The sequence below is a fragment of the Ammospiza caudacuta genome, chromosome 27, assembly GCF_027887145.1.
Source record: "Ammospiza caudacuta isolate bAmmCau1 chromosome 27, bAmmCau1.pri, whole genome shotgun sequence".
Classification (NCBI taxonomy): domain Eukaryota; kingdom Metazoa; phylum Chordata; class Aves; order Passeriformes; family Passerellidae; genus Ammospiza; species Ammospiza caudacuta.
This window is the reverse complement of record NC_080619.1, coordinates 3752163-3771561: the sequence shown is the minus strand read 5'-3', so window position 1 is coordinate 3771561 and position 19399 is coordinate 3752163. Positions and strand designations below refer to the sequence as shown.

Here is a 19399-nt window from a genome sequence, read left to right as displayed (position 1 = left end):
CGGCCGTGCCGTCTCCTCTGCGCCGCCCCAGCTCCGCCCCGGCCGCCACAGCCCCGGCCTCTCACGGCACCGGCACAACCAGCGACACAACGACCTTTGGCACGGCCAGGGACAAGGGACAGCTGTGTCCCATCGCACACAGCAGCGACACCGCCTGGGAAGCAGACCCACCCTGCACACACCTGCATTGGGCGGCTGCCGGTCCGCTCAGGCTGTTTGTGAGCCTGGGCAGCTGCTGCTGCTCTGTGCTGGTCAGTGCTCGGTGTCCCTGGCATGGTCAGGACATTCCCTCCGGGTCAGGGACACACACGGACAGACCCAGGGCCATCCTCAACAGTGTGGAGCCACAGAAAAATCCGTGCTTCACGTGTGTCACTGGAAACGGGGCTGCTCTGAAAGCACACAAGGCAGGGACACAAAACCAGCCCTGGGCTCTGCTGAGGACATGTGGGGCCAAGGGCAGCAGGGCTGGAGTGTGGAAGGACAAGGTCCCAGCCAAGGACAGCGGGTATTTTTCTTTCCGTAGAGATTACACAATATGGAAATGAGTCAAAATAGTCCAAAACTTTTTCCTAAGGGAAATGCTAGGATGGATGCTACAAAAACCATCAGACCATTGTAGACACATGTGGATGAAAATTCTGGTGAGCATCAGGGTGAGATCAGAGTCCCTCTCCCAAGCTCAGCCTTGAACTGACACATCCCCTCCCTGCCCTGGGTTGTTGCGCAGCTGAGGAAGCTCCCTGCACCAGGGTGTCTTGCAGAGCACAGAGGTACAAGGCAGAGTCAGAGAGCTCCACTTCCTCCAGCTGCAGGACACTGTATTTGCCCGTGGTGTTCAGCTGCGTGGTGAAACGGCCGCTGCGCTTGGAGCCAGCCCCTGCTTGATAGGAGATCAGCTCTGGGGCTTGGCCTTTCCTCAGCTGGTACCACAGCAAGCCTCTAAAAGTACTGGCTTGGTATTTGCATGTGGTGTGGAAGGGGTGTCCCTGCTTCACCAAGACTGGTCCATGTTCCTGGGTGACCGTGTCCTGCCCCGTGGTGCCTGGAAGAAAATGATGGTGAGCAGCTCCACAGGGAAGGACAATGGGAAGCAAATGGAAGTGGATGGAAAACCCTAGTGGAGAAAGCTCCTGAATTGGAGCAGACTCCTGAGAGATTTTGGGCAGGGATTCGGAGCTCTCTGCTCTGCATCAGCAAAAGGAGAGCTGGGTTCTGTCCCTGCTCCTGCTCCATCTGCTTAAAGGACCAGAGAACAGGCTGCCATGCCTGAACGTTGTGTGCTGGAAACAGCATCCCTCCAGCTGCCTGAGGTGCCCAGCGAGGTACAGCAGAAAGGTTCATGCAGCTTTCCCCATCGCTGTCATGCCTGAAAGCTCCTGAGCACACACAAAGCTGAGCTTGGGAAGAGGGAGCCCTGGTTGTGTCCATGGCAGCGAACACGGGGAGCTGTGGCAGAGCTGTGTCAGCCTGGAGGCAGAATGGAAAACCCTGATAATGTAATGGCATGAAAATCTCTGAGGTGCCCGGGGCAGATTAGAAAGAATTTGGGAATTTAGATCGAAATGGGAAGAGTGCTCGGTTGTAGGGACAGCTGAGATCTCCTGAAGCAACTGCAGGAGGATGAGAAGAGAGAGTTAGAGGCAGATGGATTGAAGGTGAGAGAAATAACATAGAAAGGACTGAGGTTTCACTTCTCTCGTTTCCCTTTTCCTTTACAAACCAAGGAGCTTTTTCAGGAAACACTTGCAAAACCGCACAGAAAAGCAGATTTTCCTTTTCCCTTTATTCAAGGTCTTTCCCCTTTTATTCAATGCCGTTTCCCCCATGGTCCTGATTTGGCTTTTGAGGATATCCTGGGCGGAAGAAGAAGAAGAAGAGCACGGGAGCGTTGGGGAAAAGCCAGGACTTACCCAGGAGCTGTCCCAGGAAGACGGTGAGGATGAGATATGCGAGCTGCATGCCGAGACCCAGCTGCTGAGTGACCAAGTGTTTGCTGAGCGAGGCAGAGGCAGGAAGGAGGTCCCAGCCCTGAGAGATCAGAGCTGCGGAAACGACGCTCGGCGGGAGCAAAGGGAGCAGCGGCGGGAGCAGGCGGAGCCATGGCCTGTCCTTGCCTGCCTGAAATGCTCCTTGTGCGTTTCTGGCTCCTCCAGCAGCAGCCCCCGAGGCTCCCTCAGCCATTGGCATTGTGAGCATTCCGTGCCCCTGGGGCATCAGTGATGGGAAGGGGCTGTTCCTGCTCAGCTCGCAGTGGAGTCCTCAGCTCCGCAGCTGCAATGGGCAGCTCTGCTGCACACCCAGGCCTGGGCATTTGGTATCTCAGGGATTTCTTCCCTGCTGAGGTTTCTCACCGTCCTGAGGTGTCCTCAGTTCTGTGGGGTCACTGCTAATCTCCAGATCCTGATGGGTGTTGGAGAGCCCCATGGCTGGAGGCTGCACAGCCTCACACGCATTCCTTGGTGGGTGCTCCCTTAACCCCACAAGACCCTCTCAAACCTCCATTATCCTCACGTTCCTCTTGTCCCTTCCTGTCGCTGACAAAGCTCAGCCTGTGCCAATTCACAGCAGTTTCCTAATGGCCCATCAATTAGAAGCTGGAGAGCTCTCAGCTCTCTCTTTGTCCCCTTATCACCTACTGCCAGATTGGCCTCATTGTGTGCTTTGTTCATCACTTTGCCTTTTCTTTATCCTTTCCTTGTCAAAGGAAAATGGTCCTGATGTGAGCCTTAGGGAACCAGACACTCTCAACTTTCACATGCCCTGATTGTGGGCTCCTCTGAACTTGCTCAGACCAAGGAGTGTCTGAAGATGCTGAAAGGCTCCTGTCCTCAGAGGAAATGGGGTCTCTAGAGCAACTCTCTGGGGGGAAACATCAAGTGGACTTCAGTCTTTCAAGAGTTGTCACCCTGCAAAACTTGCAGCTCTGCTAATCCCTGGCATTTTCTTTTACTTATATATGAGATGTTACCGGTGTGAAGGGAAGGGGGATGAATCAGTTTTGGGGGACTGGTGAGTGTGATAGTGTCGTCAGGAGATTTGAAATGCTCCTGTACTCCAACCGATTTATTGTTTTCCCTCTCGGATGTTCTACTTTTTCAGGAACGTGCTGAATGCACATCCATGGATGTCTGTGGACATCTGAGGATGAGAGCAAAATATAGAGAGGTAAATTCCATCCTCTGGTGGCATTAAAAGTACAGCTGCCTTACACAGCCAGGAGAGAATTCAGCTTGCAGTGTGGAACCGAGACATTTGTGCAGAGACAGAGATTTCTTTGTCACCTCAATGCAAACACCTCTCAGGAACTGACTTAGTGACCTGACAGATCTCCATAAATTAGCCCTTGTGTGCCCGTCGGCTGTGCTCCCAGCCCTGGTGCTCTCAAGGAGCAGCCGGAGGAGAGTCCGGTCTGTGTGTGGGGACAGTGTGAGCGCAGGTTGTGTGCGGGTTGGAGGCGTGTTTTGGGATGGGCGGGGCTGTGCGGTGTCGGTGCTGCGGGCTCGGGGCAGAGGAAGGAGCTGCGGAGGGGCGGCTCGGGAGCCCGGCGGGCGGAGCGGCAGCGCCCCCTGCTGGCCCCGCTCGGGTCAATGACGGTTGTGGTGTCGATGGTGTCGGTCCCGGTCCCATTGGTGATCGGTAGCAATGTCCATTGCCGGTGCTGCTGTCGGTCCCATTGCCGTTGCCGGTGCCGGTGTCGGTTCTGGGGCCGCTGTCGGTTCCGGTGCCGGTGTCGGTTCTGGTGGCGGCCCCGGCCCGGCAGCCCGGGACGAGCGGGGCTCGGCGGCCCCGGCGGGCGGAGCGGCAGCGCCCCCTGCTGGCCCCGCCCGGCCCCGCCCGCGGCGGTTCGTGCCCGGCCGCAGCCCCGGCTCCTCTGCCCGTGGCCCCCAGCGCGCAGTAATACACGGCCGCGTCCCCGCGCCGGGGCTCAGCGAGCCACAGCCAGCTCGAACGCCGATCTGCCGACACCGACAGCTGTCCTGCACTGCCCGGCAGCTCTTTGGTATCTTTAAGAGTGAGTGCGAGGAGTTCAGGTCCTTGGCCAGGGAGCTGACGGTACCACTGGATCCAGTCAGTGGGTTGGATTTTGGCATGTGAGCAGGTGATGTTGATGCCGGTGCCCTCGGTGGTCTCCAGAAATGGCTCCTGCTGTACTTGGGCTCTGGACGCAGCCACTACCAGGGAAAGAAAAAAAACAAACTTCAACTCCTATTTTCTAACCACCTCTGCCAATCCCCCGAACTAAGCCCGCAGAAGCTATCAGGAACAGAGAGAGATGAGGAGGAAAACAGTTCCCAGAGAATGCCATGGAGATATGTAGGAATGGAATTGTCCATGAATGGTTTGTGGAAGATGAGTGATTTAATGACAGAAGGATTAGCAGAGCCACGGGAGAAGGGGAGGATATGGAAGAAAGCACAAAAAGACAAGAAGAAAATTAAAAAGGGGTAAGGACTGATTTCATGACTTATAAAGAAGGAATGTTTGTGAAGGTTTTGGGACAGAATAAAAGTTTAGTATGGAGAAGAGCGAGGGATGAATGGGAGAAGAGTTCTCGGTGAGAGGTCTGTGCAGAAGCCAGGCAGGACGGCAGCCTCCGGGCACCTGCGGGATCACTCCCTCCCCACGCACCGATCAGCACCGCAACCAGCGCCGGCAGCCCCGCGGCCCGAGCCCACCGCATGCCGCCGCTCCGCCGGCCGAGCCTCGCTGTGCCCCTGAGCCCCGGCTCTGCTGCGGCCGTGCCGCCTCCTCTGCGCCGCCCCAGCTCCGCCCCGGCCGCCTCAGCCCCCGCCTCTCACGGCACCGGCACAAGCAGCGACACAACGACCTTTGGCACGGCCAGGGACACGGGACAGCTGTGTCCCATCGCACACAGCAGCGACACCGCCTGGGAAGCAGATCCACCCTGCACACACCTGCATTGGGCGGCTGCCGGCCCTGCTCACGCTGTTTGTGAGCCTGGGCAGCTGCTGTTGCTCTGTGCTGGTCAGTGCTCGGTGTCCCTGGCATGGTCAGGACATTCCCTCCCGGTCAGGGACACACACGGACAGACCCAGGGCCATCCTCAACAGTGTGGAGCCACAGAAAAATCCGTGCTTCACGTGTGTCCCTGCAAACGGGGCTGCTCCGTGAGCACACAAGGCAGGGACACAAAACCAGCCCTGGGCTCTGCTGAGGACATGTGGGGCCAAGGGCAGCAGGGCTGGAGTGTGGAAGGACAAGGTCCCAGCCAAGGACAGCGGGTATTTTTCTTTCCGTAGAGACTACACAATATGGAAATGAGTCAAAATAGTCCAAAACTTTTTTCCTAAGGGAAGTGCTAGGATGGATGCTACAAAAACCATCAGACCATTGTAGACACATGTGGATGAAAATGCTGGTGAGCATCAGGGTGAGATCAGAGTCCCTTTCCCAAGCTCAGCCTTGCACTGACCCATCCCCTCCCTGCCCTGGGTTGTTGCGCAGCTGAGGAAGCTCCCTGCACCAGGGTGTCTTGCACAGCACAGAGGTACAAGGCAGAGTCAGAGAGCTCCACTTCCTCCAGCTGCAGGACACTGGATTTGCCCGTGGTGTTCAGCTGCGTGGTGAAACGGCCGCTGCGCTTGGAGCCAGCCCCTGCTTGATAGGAGATCAGCTCTGGGGCTTGACCTTTCCTCAGCTGGTACCACACCAAGCCATTAAAATAACTGGTTTGGTATTTGCAGGTGGTGTGGAAGGGGTGTCCCTGCTTCACCAAGACTGGTCCATGTTCCTGGGTGACCGTGTCCTGCCCCGTGGTGCCTGGAAGAAAGTGATGGTGAGCAGCTCCACGGGGAAAGACAATGGGAAGTAAATGGAAGTGGATGGAAAACCCTGGTGGAGAAAGCTCCTGCATTGGAGCAGAGTCCTGAAAGATTTTGGGCAGGGATTCGGAGCTCTCTGCTCTGCATCAGCAAAAGGAGAGCTGGGCTCTGTCCCTGCTCCTGCTCCATCTGCTTAAAGGACCAGGAAACAGGCTGCCATGCCTGAACGTTGTGTGCTGGAAACAGCATCCCTCCAGCTGCCTGAGGTGCCCAGCGAGGTACAGCAGAAAGGTTCATGCAGCTTTCCCCATCGCTGTCATGCCTGAAAGCTCCTGAGCACACACAAAGCTGAGCTTGGGAAGAGGGAGCCCAGGTTGTGTCCATGGCAGCGAACACGGGGAGCTGTGGCAGAGCTGTGTCAGCCTGGAGGCAGAATGGAACACCCTGACAATGTAATGGCATGATAATCGGTGAGGTGCCCGGGGCAGGTTAGGCAGAATGTGGGAATTTAGATCGAAATGGGAAGAGTGCTCGGTTGTAGAGACAGCTGAGATCTCTTGAAGTTACTGCAGTAGGATGAGAAGAGAGAGGCAGAGGCAGATGGATTGAAGGTGAGAAAAGAGACAGAGAAGTCTGAGGTTTCAATTCTCTCGTTTCCCTTTTCCTTTACAAACCAAGGAGCTTCTTCAGGAAACACTTGCAAAACCACAAAGAGACGCAGATTATGCTCAGCCTTTTCCTTATATTGATTGATATTTCCTCATACGAGCTTGATAAAGCTGCTGAGGATTTCCTGGGGAAAGGAAAAAGAAGGGAGGCTTGGGGAAAGCCAGGACTTACCCAGGAGCTGTCCCAGGAAGACGGTGAGGATGAGATATGCGAGCTGCATGCCGAGACCCAGCTGCTGAGTGACCAAGTGTTTGCTGAGCGAGGCAGAGGCAGGAAGGAGGTCCCAGCCCCGAGAGAACAGAGCTGCGGAAACGACGCTCGGCGGGAGCAAAGGGAGCAGCGGCGGGAGCAGGCGGAGCCATGGCCTGTCCTTGCCTGCCTGAAATGCTCCTTGTGCGTTTCTGGCTCCTCCAGCAGCAGCCCCCGAGGCTCCCTCAGCCATTGGCATTGTGAGCATTCCGTGCCCCTGGGGCATCAGTGATGGGAAGGGGCTGTTCCTGCTCAGCTCGCAGTGGAGTCCTCAGCTCCGCAGCTGCAATGGGCAGCTCTGCTGCACACCCAGGCCTGGGCATTGAGGAGTTCAGGGCTTTCTTCCCCGCTGAGGTTTCTCACCTTCCTGAGGTGTCCTCAGCTCTGTCGGGTCACTGCTAATCTCCAGATCCTGATGGGTGTTGGAGAGCCCCATGGCTGGAGGCTGCACAGCCTCACAAGCATTCCTAGGTGGGTGCTCCCTAACCCCACAAGACCCCCTCAAACCTCCATTATCCTCATGTTCCTCTTGTCCCTTCCTGTCGCTGACAAAGCTCAGCCTGAGCCAATTCACAGCCCTTTCCTATTGCCCAATGAATTAGGAGCTGGAGAGCTCTGAGCTCTCTCTTTCTTCTCTTATCACCTACTGCCAGATGGGTCTCATTGTGTGCTTTGTTCATCACTTTCCCTTTTCCTTGTTCTTCCCTTGGAAATGAAAATGGTCCTGATGTGAGCCTTAGAGAACCAGACACTCGCCGTTCACATGCCCTGACTGTGGCCTCAGCTGAACTTGCTCAGCCCAAGGAGTTTCTGTAGATGCTGAAAGGCTCCTGTCCCCAAAGGAAATGGGGTGTCTAGAGCATGTCTCTGGGGGGGAACATCATGTGGAGCTCAGTCTGTCAAGTGTCTCCCTGCAACACTTGCAGCACTGCTAATTCTTGGCATTTTCTTTTACGTATATATGAGACGTTACCGGTGTGAAGGGAAGGGGATTAATCAGTTCTGGGGGACAGGTGAGAGTGATAGTGTCCTCAGGAGATTTTAAATACTCCTCTACTCCAACCGATTTATTATTTTCCCTCTCGGATGTTCTGCTCTTTCAGGAAGATGCTGAATGCACATCCATAGATGTTTGTGGACATCTGAGAATGAGACCAAAATGTAGAGAAGTGAATTCCATCCTCCGGCGGCATTAAAAGTGCACCTGCCTTACACAGCCAGGTGAGAATTCAGCTTGCAGTGTGGAACCGAGACATTTGTGCAGAGACAGAGATTTCTTTGTCACCTCAATGCAAACACCTCTCAGGGACTGACCTACTGACCTGACAGCAATCCATGAATTAGCCCTTGTGTGCCCGTCGGTTGTGCTGCTTTGTCAGCTCCCGGCCCTGGTGGTCTCAAGGAGCAGCCGGAGCTGGGCCAGACTGTGTTAGGGGACAGTGTTAGCGCAGGTTGTGGGCGGGTTGTGCGGCGTGTTTGGGGCCGTGCGGGGCTGTGCGGTGTCGGTGCTGCGGGCTCGGGGCAGACGAAGAAGCTGCGGAGGCGCGGGCCGGGAGCCCGGCGGGCGGAGCGGCAGCGCCCCCTGCTGGCCCCGCTCCGGTCAATGACGGTGCCGGTGTCGATGGTGGTGTCGGTCCCGGTCCCATTGGGGGATCGGTACAGATGTCCATTGCCGGTGTCGGTGCCGGTCCCAGTGCCGGTGCCTGTGTTCGGTTCCGGTGGCGGTCCCGGCCCGGCAGCCCGGGACGAGCGGGGCTCGGCGGCCCCGGCGGGCGGAGCGGCAGCGCCCCCTGCTGGCCCCGCCCGGCCCCGCCCGCGGCGGTTCGTGCCCGGCCGCAGCCCCGGCTCCTCTGCCCGTGGCCCCCAGCGCGCAGTAATACACGGCCGCGTCCCCGCGCCGGGGCTCAGCGAGCCACAGCCGGCTCGAACGACGATCTGCCGACACCGACAGCTGTCCTGCACTGCCCGGCAGCTCTTTGGACTCTTTCAGAGTGAGTGCGAGGAGTTCAGGTCCTTGGCCAGGGACCTGACGGTACCACTGGATCCAATCATTGGTCTGGATTTTGGTATGTGAGCAGGTGATGTTGATGCCGGTGCCCTCGGTGGTGTCCAGGAAGGGCTCCTGATGTACCTGGGCTCTGACTGCAGCCACTGCCAGGGAGACAAAAGGATCAACTTTAACTCCTACTTTCTACCCACCTCTGCCAATCCCCAGAATAAAGCCCGCAAAAGCAGCCAGGAACACAGAGAGATGAGGAGGATAACGGTTCCCAGAAGATGTCATGGAGATACGTAGGAATGGAAGTGTGCATTAATCGCTTGTGGGGACATGAATGTGTGAATGACAGAAGGATTAGGAGAGCCACGGGAGAACAGGAGGGTGTGAGAGAAGGCGCAAAAAGACAAGGAGAGTATTAGAAGGGGGTAAGGACTGACTTTATGTGTTATAAAGTCGGAATGTTTGTGCAGGTTTTGGGACAGAATAGAAGTTTGGGATGGAGAAGAGGGAGGGATGAATGGGAGAAGAGTTGTCAGTGAGAGGTCTGTGCAGAAGCCAGGCAGGGTGGCGGTCTCCGGGCACCTGCGCGATCAGCCCATCCCCACGCACCGATCAGCAGCACAGCCGGCGCCGCCAGCCCCGCGGCCCGAGCCCGCCGCATGCCGCCGCTCCGCCGGCCGAGCCTCGCTGTGCCCCTGAGCCCCGGCTCTGCTGCGGCCGTGCCGCCTCCTCTGCGCCGCCCCAGCTCCGCCCCGGCCGCCTCAGCCCCCGCCTCTCACGGCACCGGCACAACCAGCGACACAGGGGCCTTTGGCACGGCCAGGGACAAGGGACAGCTGTGTCCCATCGCACACAGCAGCGACACCGCCTGGGAAGCAGACCCACCCTGCACACACCTGCATTGGGCGGCTGCCGGCCCCGCTCACGCTGTTTGTGAGCCTGGGCAGCTTCTGCTGTTCTGTGCTGGTCAGTGCTCGGTGTCCCTGGCATGGTCAGGACATTCCCTCCCGGTCAGGGACACACACGGACAGGCCCAGAGCCGTGCTACCCCATGTGGAGCCACAGACAAATCCGTGCTTCACATGTGTCCCTGCAAACGGGGCTGCTCCGTGAGCACAGAAGGCAGGGACACAAAACCAGCCCTGGGCTCTGCTGAGGACACGTGGGGCCAAAAGCAGCAGGGCTGGAGTGTGGAAGGACAAGGTCCCAGCCAAGGACAGCGGGTATTTTTCTTTCCGTAGAGACTACACAATATGAAAATGAGTCAAAATAGTCCAAATTTTTTTCCTAAGGGAAATGCTAGGATGGATACTCCAAAAACCATCAGACCATTGTAGACACATGTGGATGAAAATGCTGGTGAGCATCATGGTGAGATCAGAGTCCCTTTCCCAAGCTCAGCCTTGCACTGACACATCCCCTCCCTGCCCTGGGTTGTTGCGCAGCTGAGGAAGCTCCCTGCACCAGGGTGTCTTGCACAGCACAGAGGTACAAGGCAGAGTCAGAGAGCTCCACTTCCTCCAGCTGCAGGACACTGGATTTGCTCGTGGTGTTCAGCTGCGTGGTGAAACGGCCGCTGCGCTTGGGGCCAGCCCCTGCTTGATAGGAGATCATCTCTGGGGCTTGGCCATTCCTCAGCTGGTACCACAGCAAGGCAGTAAAACCACTGGTGTGGTATTTGCAGATGGTGTGGAAGGGGTGTCCCTGCTTCACCAAGACTGGTCCATGTTCCTGGGTGACCGTGTCCTGCCCCGTGGTGCCTGGAAGAAAGTGATGGTGAGCAGCTCCACAGGGAAGGACAATGGGAAGCAAATGGAAGTGGATGGAAAACCCTGGTGGAGAAAGCTCCTGCATTGGAGCAGAGTCCTGAGAGATTTTGGGCAGGAGTTCGGAGCTCTCTGCTCTGCATCAGCAAAAGGAGAGCTGGGCTCTGTCCCTGCTCCTGCCCCCTCTGCTTAAAGGACCAGGGAACAGGCTGCCATGCCTGAACGTTGTGTGCTGGAACCAGCATCCCTCCAGCTGCCTGAGGTGCCCAGCGAGGTACAGCAGAAAGGTTCATGCAGCTTTCCCCATCGCTGTCATGCCTGAAAGCTCTTGAGCGCACACAAAGCTGAGCTTGGGAAGAGGGAGCCCTGGTTGTGTCCATGGCAGCGAACACGGGGAGCTGTGGCAGAGCTGTGTCAGCCTGGAACCAGAATGGAACACCCTGACAATGTAATGGCATAAAAATATGTGAGGTGCTCGGGGCAGTTTAGGCAGAATGTGGGAATTTAGATCAAAATGGGAAGAGTGCTCGATTGAAGAGACAGCTGAGATCTCTTGAAGTGACTGCAGGAGGATGAGAAGAGAGAGGCAGATGGGTTGAAGGTGAGAGAAATAACATAGAAAGGACTGAGTTTTCTCTCTCTTCCCATTCCTTTTACAAATTGAATAGCTTCTTCAGGAAACACTTGCAAAACCACAAAGAGATGCAGATTATTCTCAGCCTTTTCCCTTTATTCACTGCCATTTCTCCCATGGTCCTGATTTGGTTTTTGAGGATATCGTTGGTGGAAGAAGAAGTAGTAGTTCAGGTACGCCTTGTAAGAAGCCAGGACTTACCCAGGAGCTGTCCCAGGAAGACGGTGAGGATGAGATATGCGAGCTGCATGCCGAGACCCAGCTGCTGAGTGACCAAGTGTTTGCTGAGCGAGGCAGAGGCAGGAAGGAGGTCCCAGCCCCGAGAGAACAGAGCTGCGGAAACGACGCTCGGCGGGAGCAAAGGGAGCAGCGGCGGGAGCAGGCGGAGCCATGGCCTGTCCTTGCCTGCCTGAAATGCTCCTTGTGCGTTTCTGTCTCCTCCAGCAGCAGCCCCCGAGGCTCCCTCAGCCATTGGCATTGAGAGCATTCCGTGCCCCTGGGGCATCAGTGATGGGAAGGGGCTGTTCCTGCTCAGCTCGCAGTGGAGTCCTCAGCTCCGCAGCTGCAATGGGCAGCTCTGCTGCACACCCAGGCCTGGGCATTTGGGATCTCAGGCGTTTCTTCCCCGCTGAGGTTTCTCACCTTTCTGAGGTGTCCTCTGCTCCCTGGGGTCACTGCTAATCTCCAGATCCTGATGGGTGTTGGAGAGCCCCATGGCTGGAGGCTGCACAGCCTCACACGCATTCCTTGGTGGGTGCTCCCTTAACCCCACAAGACCCTCTCAAACCTCCGTTATCCTCATGTTCCTCTTGTCCCTTCCTGTCGCTGACAAAGCTCAGCCTGTGCCAATTCACAGCAGTTTCCTAATGGCCCATCAATTAGAAGCTGGAGAGCTCTGAGCTCTCTCTTTGTCCCCTTATCACCTACTGCCAGATTGGCCTCATTGTGTGCTTTGTTCATCACTTTGCCTTTTCTTTATCCTTTCCTTGTCAAAGGAAAATGGTCCTGATGTGAGCCTTAGGGAACCAGACACTCTCAACTTTCACATGCCCTGATTGTGGGCTCGTCTGAACTTGCTCAGACCAAGGAGTGTCTGAAGATGCTGAAAGGCTCCTGTCCTCAGAGGAAATGGGGTCTCTAGAGCAACTCTCTGGGGGGAAACATCAAGTGGACTTCAGTCTTTCAAGAGTTGTCACCCTGCAAAACTTGCAGCTCTGCTAATCCCTGGCATTTTCTTTTACTTATATATGAGATGTTACCGGTGTGAAGGGAAGGGGGATGAATCAGTTTTGGGGGACTGGTGAGTGTGATAGTGTCGTCAGGAGATTTGAAATGCTCCTGTACTCCAACCGATTTATTGTTTTCCCTCTCGGATGTTCTACTTTTTCAGGAACGTGCTGAATGCACATCCATGGATGTCTGTGGACATCTGAGGATGAGAGCAAAATATAGAGAGGTAAATTCCATCCTCTGGTGGCATTAAAAGTACAGCTGCCTTACACAGCCAGGAGAGAATTCAGCTTGCAGTGTGGAACCGAGACATTTGTGCAGAGACAGAGATTTCTTTGTCACCTCAATGCAAACACCTCTCAGGAACTGACTTAGTGACCTGACAGATCTCCATAAATTAGCCCTTGTGTGCCCGTCGGCTGTGCTCCCAGCCCTGGTGCTCTCAAGGAGCAGCCGGAGGAGAGTCCGGTCTGTGTGTGGGGACAGTGTGAGCGCAGGTTGTGTGCGGGTTGGAGGCCTGTTTTGGGATGGGCGGGGCTGTGCGGTGTCGGTGCTGCGGGCTCGGGGCAGAAGAAGGAGCTGCGGAGGGGCGGCTCGGGAGCCCGGCGGGCGGAGCGGCAGCGCCCCCTGCTGGCCCCGCTCCGGTCAATGACGGTTGTGGTGTCCATGGTGTCGGTCCCGGGCCCATTGCGTGATCGGTAGCAATGTCCATTGCCGATGCTGGTGTCGGTGCTGGAATCGGCCCCATTGCCGTTGCCGTTATCGGTGTCGGTTGTGGTGCCGGTGTCGGTTCTGGTGGCGGCCCCGGCCCGGCAGCCCGGGACGAGCGGGGCTCGGCGGCCCCGGCGGGCGGAGCGGCAGCGCCCCCTGCTGGCCCCGCCCGGCCCCGCCCGCGGCGGTTCGTGCCCGGCCGCAGCCCCGGCTCCTCTGCCCGTGGCCCCCAGCGCGCAGTAATACACGGCCGCGTCCCCGCGCCGGGGCTCAGCGAGCCACAGCCAGCTCGAACGCCGATCAGCCGACACCGACAGCTGTCCTGCACTGCCCGGCAGCTCTTTGGTATCTTTAAGAGTGAGTGCGAGGAGTTCAGGTCCTTGGCCAGGGAGCTGACGGTACCACTGGATCCAGTCAGTGGGTTGGATTTTGGCATGTGAGCAGGTGATGTTGATGCCGGTGCCCTCGGTGGTCTCCAGAAATGGCTCCTGCTGTACTTGGGCTCTGGACGCAGCCACTACCAGAGAAAGAAAAAAAACAAACTTCAACTCCTATTTTCTAACCACCTCTGCCAATCCCCCGAACTAAGCCCGCAGAAGCTATCAGGAACAGAGAGAGATGAGGAGGAAAACAGTTCCCAGAGAATGCCATGGAGATATGTAGGAATGGAATTGTCCATGAATGGTTTGTGGAAGATGAGTGATTTAATGACAGAAGGATTAGCAGAGCCACGGGAGAAGGGGAGGATATGGAAGAAAGCACAAAAAGACAAGAAGACAATTAAAAAGGGGTAAGGACTGATTTCATGACTTATAAAGAAGGAATGTTTGTGAAGGTTTTGGGACAGAATAAAAGTTTAGTATGGAGAAGAGCGAGGGATGAATGGGAGAAGAGTTCTCGGTGAGAGGTCTGTGCAGAAGCCAGGCAGGACGGCAGCCTCCGGGCACCTGCGGGATCACTCCCTCCCCACGCACCGATCAGCACCGCAACCAGCGCCGGCAGCCCCGCGGCCCGAGCCCGCCGCATGCCGCCGCTCCGCCGGCCGAGCCTCGCTGTGCCCCTGAGCCCCGGCTCTGCTGCGGCCGTGCCGCCTCCTCTGCGCCGCCCCAGCTCCGCCCCGGCCGCCTCAGCCCCCGCCTCTCACGGCACCGGCACAAGCAGCGACACAACGACCTTTGGCACGGCCAGGGACACGGGACAGCTGTGTCCCATCGCACACAGCAGCGACACCGCCTGGGAAGCAGATCCACCCTGCACACACCTGCATTGGGCGGCTGCCGGCCCTGCTCACGCTGTTTGTGAGCCTGGGCAGCTGCTGTTGCTCTGTGCTGGTCAGTGCTCGGTGTCCCTGGCATGGTCAGGAAATCCCTCCCGGTCAGGGACACACACGGACAGACCCAGGGCCATCCTCAACAGTGTGGAGCCACAGAAAAATCCGTGCTTCACGTGTGTCCCTGCAAACGGGGCTGCTCCGTGAGCACAGAAGGCAGGGACACAAAACCAGCCCTGGGCTCTGCTGAGGACACGTAGGGCCAAAAGCAGCAGGGCTGGAGTGTGGAAGGATAAGGTCCCAGCCAAGGACAGCGGGTATTTTTCTTTCCGTAGAGATTACACAATATGGAAATGAGTCAAAATAGTCCAAAACTTTTTTCCTAAGGGAAATGCTAGGATGGATGCTACAAAAACCATCAGACCATTGTAGACACATGTGGATGAAAATTCTGGTGAGCATCAGGGTGAGATCAGAGTCCCTTTCCCAAGCTCAGCCTTGCACTGACACGTCCCCTCCCTGCCCTGGGTTGTTGCGCAGCTGAGGAAGCTCCCTGCACCAGGGTGTCTTGCAGAGCACAGAGGTACAAGGCAGAGTCAGAGAGCTCCACTTCCTCCAGCTGCAGGACACTGGATTTGCCCGTGGTGTTCAGCTGCGTGGTGAAACGGCCGCTGCGCTTGGGGCCAGTCCCTGCTTGATAGGAGATCAGCTCTGGGGCTTGGCCTTTCCTCAGCTGGTACCACAGCAAGCCAGTAAAATAACTGGTGTGGTATGTGCAGGTGGTGTGGAAGGGGTGTCCCTGCTTCACCAAGACTGGTCCATGTTCCTGGGTGACCGTGTCCTGCCCCGTGGTGCCTGGAAGAAAATGATGGTGAGCAGATCCACGGGGAAAGACAATGGGAAGCAAATGGAAGTGGCTGGAAAACCCTGGTGGAGAAAGCTCCTGCCTTGTAGCAGAGTTCTGAGAGATTTTGGGCAGGAGTTCGGAGCTCTCTGCTCTGCATCAGCAAAAGGAGAGCTGGGCTCTCTCCCTGCTCCTGCTCCATCTGCTTAAAGGACCAGGGAACAGGCTGCCATGCCTGAACGTTGTGTGCTGGAACCAGCATCCCTCCAGCTGCCTGAGGTGCCCAGCGAGGTACAGCAGAAAGGTTCATGCAGCTTTCCCCATCGCTGTCATGCCTGAAAGCTCCTGAGCACACACAAAGCTGAGCTTGGGAAGAGGGAGCCCAGGTTGTGTCCATGGCAGCGAACACGGGGAGCTGTGGCAGAGCTGTGTCAGCCTGGAGGCAGAATGGAAAACCCTGATAATGTAATGGCATGAAAATCTCTGAGGTGCCCGGGGCAGATTAGAAAGAATTTGGGAATTTAGATCGAAATGGGAAGAGTGCTCGGTTGTAGGGACAGCTGAGATCTCCTGAAGCAACTGCAGGAGGATGAGAAGAGAGAGTTAGAGGCAGATGGATTGAAGGTGAGAGAAATAACATAGAAAGGACTGAGGTTTCACTTCTCTCGTTTCCCTTTTCCTTTACAAACCAAGGAGCTTTTTCAGGAAACACTTGCAAAACCGCACAGAAAAGCAGATTTTCCTTTTCCCTTTATTCAAGGTCTTTCCCCTTTTATTCAATGCCGTTTCCCCCATGGTCCTGATTTGGCTTTTGAGGATATCCTGGGCGGAAGAAGAAGAAGAAGAGCACGGGAGCGTTGGGGAAAAGCCAGGACTTACCCAGGAGCTGTCCCAGGAAGACGGTGAGGATGAGATATGCGAGCTGCATGCCGAGACCCAGCTGCTGAGTGACCAAGTGTTTGCTGAGCGAGGCAGAGGCAGGAAGGAGGTCCCAGCCCCGAGAGAACAGAGCTGCGGAAACGACGCTCGGCGGGAGCAAAGGGAGCAGCGGCGGGAGCAGGCGGAGCCATGGCCTGTCCGTGCCTGCCTGAAATGCTCCTTGTGCGTTTCTGGCTCCTCCAGCAGCAGCCCCCGAGGCTCCCTCAGCCATTGGCATTGAGAGCATTCCGTGCCCCTGGGGCATCAGTGATGGGAAGGGGCTGTTCCTGCTCAGCTCGCAGTGGAGTCCTCAGCTCCGCAGCTGCAATGGGCAGCTCTGCTGCACACCCAGGGCTGGGTATTTAGGAGCTCAGGGGCTTCTTCCCCGCTGAGGTTTCTCACCTTTCTGAGGTGTCCTCTGCTCCCTGGGGTCACTGCTAATCTCCAGATCCTGATGGGTGTTGGAGAGCCCCATGGCTGGAGGCTGCACAGCCTCACAAGCATTCCTTGATGGGTGCTCCCTAACCCCACAAGACCCCCTCAAACCTCCATTATCCTCATGTTCCTCTTGTCCCTTCTTGTCAGTGATAAGGCTCTGCCTGAGCCAATTCACAGCCCTTTCCTAATGGCCCATCAATTAGAAGTTGGAGAGCTCTGAGCTCTCTCTTTCTCCCTTTATCACCTACTGCCAGATTGGTCTCATTGTGTGCTTTGTTCATCACTTTCCCTTTTCCTTGTTCTTCCCTTGGAAATGAAAATGGTCCTGATGTGAGCCTTAGAGAACCAGACACTCGCCTTTCACATGCCCTGACTGTGGCCTCAGCTGAACTTGCTCAGCCCAAGCAGTTTCTGTAGATGCTGAAAGGCTCCTGTCCCCAAAGGAAATGGGGTCTCTAGAGCTTGTCTCTGGGGGGAAACATCATGTGGAGCTCAGTCTGTCAAGTGTCTCCCTGCAACACTTGCAGCACTGCTAATTCTTGGCATTTTCTTTTACGTATATATGAGATGTTACCGGTGTGAAGGGAAGGGGATTAATCAGTTCTGGGGGACTGGTGAGAGTGATAGTGTCCTCAGGAGATTTTAAATACTCCTCTACTCCAACCGATTTATTATTTTCCCTCTCGGATGTTCTGCTCTTTCAGGAAGATGCTGAGTGCACATCCATAGATGTTTGTGGACATCTGAGAATGAGACCAAAATGTAGAGAAGTGAATTCCATCCTCCGGCGGCATTAAAAGTGCACCTGCCTTACACAGCCAGGTGAGAATTCAGCTTGCATTGTGGCACCGAGACATTTCTGCAGAGACAGAGATTTCTTTGTCACCTCAATGCAAACACCTCTCAGGGACTGACCTACTGACCTGACAGCACTCCAGGGATTAGCCCTTGTGTGCCCGTCGGTTGTGCTGCTTTGTCAGCTCCCAGCCCTGGTGCTCTCAAGGTGCAGCCGGAGCTGGGCCAGACTGTGTTCGGGGACAGTGTTAGCGCAGGTTGTGGGCTGGTTGTGAGGCGTGTTTGGGGCCGTGCGGGGCTGTGGGGTGTCGGTGCTGCGGGCTCGGGGCAGAGGAAGAAGCTGCGGAGGCGGGGGCCGGGAGCCCGGCGGGCGGAGCGGCAGCGCCCCCTGCTGGCCCCGCTCGGGTCAATGACGGTGCCAGTGTCGATGGTGGTGTCGGTCCCGGTCCCATTGGGGGATCGGTACCGATATCCATTGCCGGTGTCTGTGCCGGTCCCAGTGCCGGTGCCTGTGTTCGGTTCTGGTGGCGGCCCCGGCCCGGCAGCCCGGGACGAGCGAGGCTCGGCGGCCCCGGCGGGCGGAGCGGCAGCGCCCCCTGCTGGCCCCGCCCGGCCCCGCCCGCGGCGGTTCGTGCCCGGCCGCAGCCCCGGCTCCTCTGCCCGTGGCCCCCAGCGCGCAGTAATACACGGCCGCGTCCCCGCGCCGGGGCTCAGCGAGCCACAGCCGGCTCGAACTCCGATCTGCCGACACCGACAGCGATCCTGCAATGTCCGACAGCTCTTTGGTATCTTTCAGAGTGAGTGCGAGGAGTTCAGGTCCTTGGCCTGGGAGCAAACTGTACCACTGGATCCAATCACGGGGCTGGATTTTGGGATGTGAGCAGGTGATGTTGATGCCGGTGCCCTCGGTGGTCTCCAGGAATGGCTCCTGATGTACCTGGGCTCTGACTGCAGCCACTGCCAGGGAGACAAAAGGATCAACTTTAACTCCTACTTTCTACCCACCTCTGCCAATCCCCAGAATAAAGACCGCAAAAGCAGCCAGGAACACAGAGAGATGAGGAGGATAACGGTTCTCAGAAGATGTCATGGAGATACGTAGGAATGGAAGTGTGCATTAATCGCTTGTGGGGACATGAATGTGTGAATGACAGAAGGATTAGGAGAGCCACGGGAGAACAGGAGGATGTGAGAGAAGGCACAAAAAGACAAGGAGAGTATTAGAAGGGGGTAAGGACTGACTTTATGTGTTATAAAGAAGGAAGGTTTGTGCAGGTTTTGGGACAGATTAAAAGTTTAGGATGGAGAAGAGGGAGGGATGAATGGAGAAGAGTTGTCAGTGAGAGGTCTGTGCAGAAGCCAGACAGGACGGCAGCCTCCGGGCACCTACGGGATCACCCCATCCCCACGCACCGATTAGCAGCAAGGCCAGCGCCGCCAGCCCCGCGGCCCGAGCCCGCCGCATGCCGCCGCTCCGCCGGCCGAGCCTCGCTGTGCCCCTGAGCCCCGGCTCTGCTGCGGCCGCGCCGCCTCCTCTGCGCCGCCCCAGCTCCGCCCCGGCCGCCTCTGCCCCGCCTCTCACGGCACCGGCACAAGCAGCGACACAGGGGCCTTTGGCACGGCCAGGGACAAGGGACAGCTGTGTCCCATCGCACACAGCAGCGACACCGCCTGGGAAGCAGATCCACCCTGCACACACCTGCATTGGGCGGCTGCCGGCCCCGCTCACGCTGTTTGTGAGCCTGGGCAGCTGCTGCTCTGTGCTATTCAGGGCCAGGGCAGTGCTTGGTGTCCCTGGCATGGTCAGGACATTCCCTCCCGACGAGGGCCACACACGGACAGACACAAATGTTTGTGTGCAGTCATACAGAAATCTGTGTTTCTCATGTGTCCCTGCAAATGGGGCTGCTCCAGCAGCTCACAAGGCAGGAACACACCAAGTAGTGATATCAGCTGTTGGCTTTGTTAAGGCCACACGGTGCCAGATGCAGCAGGGCAGGAGCATAGTGTGGAAGGACAAGGTCCCAGCCAAGCCCCGGGCAAAGTTTTTGTTGTGTTGCTCTTTTTTAATATCCATTTTATTATTATTA

The 19399-nt window shown here is 56.9% G+C and overlaps 2 protein-coding genes and 6 gene segments (V, D, J or C); all 8 read right to left on the bottom strand.

The window, feature by feature from the left end:
* Window positions 1–61: 61 nt before the first annotated feature.
* LOC131568728 (T cell receptor alpha variable 1-2-like) lies at window positions 62–1962 on the bottom strand. The segment is given in 3 exon segments: window positions 62–154; window positions 750–1045; window positions 1914–1962. Coding segments are annotated over 3 exon segments (438 nt in total).
* Window positions 1963–3090: 1128 nt separating this feature from the next.
* Window positions 3091–4684, bottom strand: LOC131568727 (immunoglobulin iota chain-like). The gene is given in 5 exon segments (XM_058820810.1): window positions 3091–3141; window positions 3497–3739; window positions 3828–3881; window positions 3883–4175; window positions 4633–4684. Coding segments are annotated over 5 exon segments (693 nt in total).
* Window positions 4685–4798: 114 nt separating this feature from the next.
* Window positions 4799–6675, bottom strand: LOC131568726 (T cell receptor alpha variable 1-2-like). The segment is given in 3 exon segments: window positions 4799–4891; window positions 5489–5784; window positions 6627–6675. Coding segments are annotated over 3 exon segments (438 nt in total).
* Window positions 6676–6889: 214 nt separating this feature from the next.
* Window positions 6890–9364, bottom strand: LOC131568725 (immunoglobulin lambda variable 3-22-like). The segment is given in 4 exon segments: window positions 6890–7005; window positions 8291–8407; window positions 8513–8855; window positions 9313–9364. Coding segments are annotated over 4 exon segments (628 nt in total).
* A 114-nt stretch (window positions 9365–9478) lies between these two features.
* LOC131568724 (T cell receptor alpha variable 1-2-like) lies at window positions 9479–11353 on the bottom strand. The segment is given in 3 exon segments: window positions 9479–9571; window positions 10168–10463; window positions 11305–11353. Coding segments are annotated over 3 exon segments (438 nt in total).
* Window positions 11354–12481: 1128 nt separating this feature from the next.
* LOC131568723 (uncharacterized) lies at window positions 12482–14070 on the bottom strand. The gene is given in 5 exon segments (XM_058820809.1): window positions 12482–12532; window positions 12888–13125; window positions 13209–13267; window positions 13269–13561; window positions 14019–14070. Coding segments are annotated over 5 exon segments (693 nt in total).
* A 114-nt stretch (window positions 14071–14184) lies between these two features.
* On the bottom strand, window positions 14185–16086 carry LOC131568722 (T cell receptor alpha variable 1-2-like). The segment is given in 3 exon segments: window positions 14185–14277; window positions 14874–15169; window positions 16038–16086. Coding segments are annotated over 3 exon segments (438 nt in total).
* Window positions 16087–16969: 883 nt separating this feature from the next.
* LOC131568721 (T cell receptor alpha variable 4-like) lies at window positions 16970–18774 on the bottom strand. The segment is given in 4 exon segments: window positions 16970–16982; window positions 17695–17830; window positions 17924–18266; window positions 18723–18774. Coding segments are annotated over 4 exon segments (544 nt in total).
* Window positions 18775–19399: the final 625 nt, after the last annotated feature.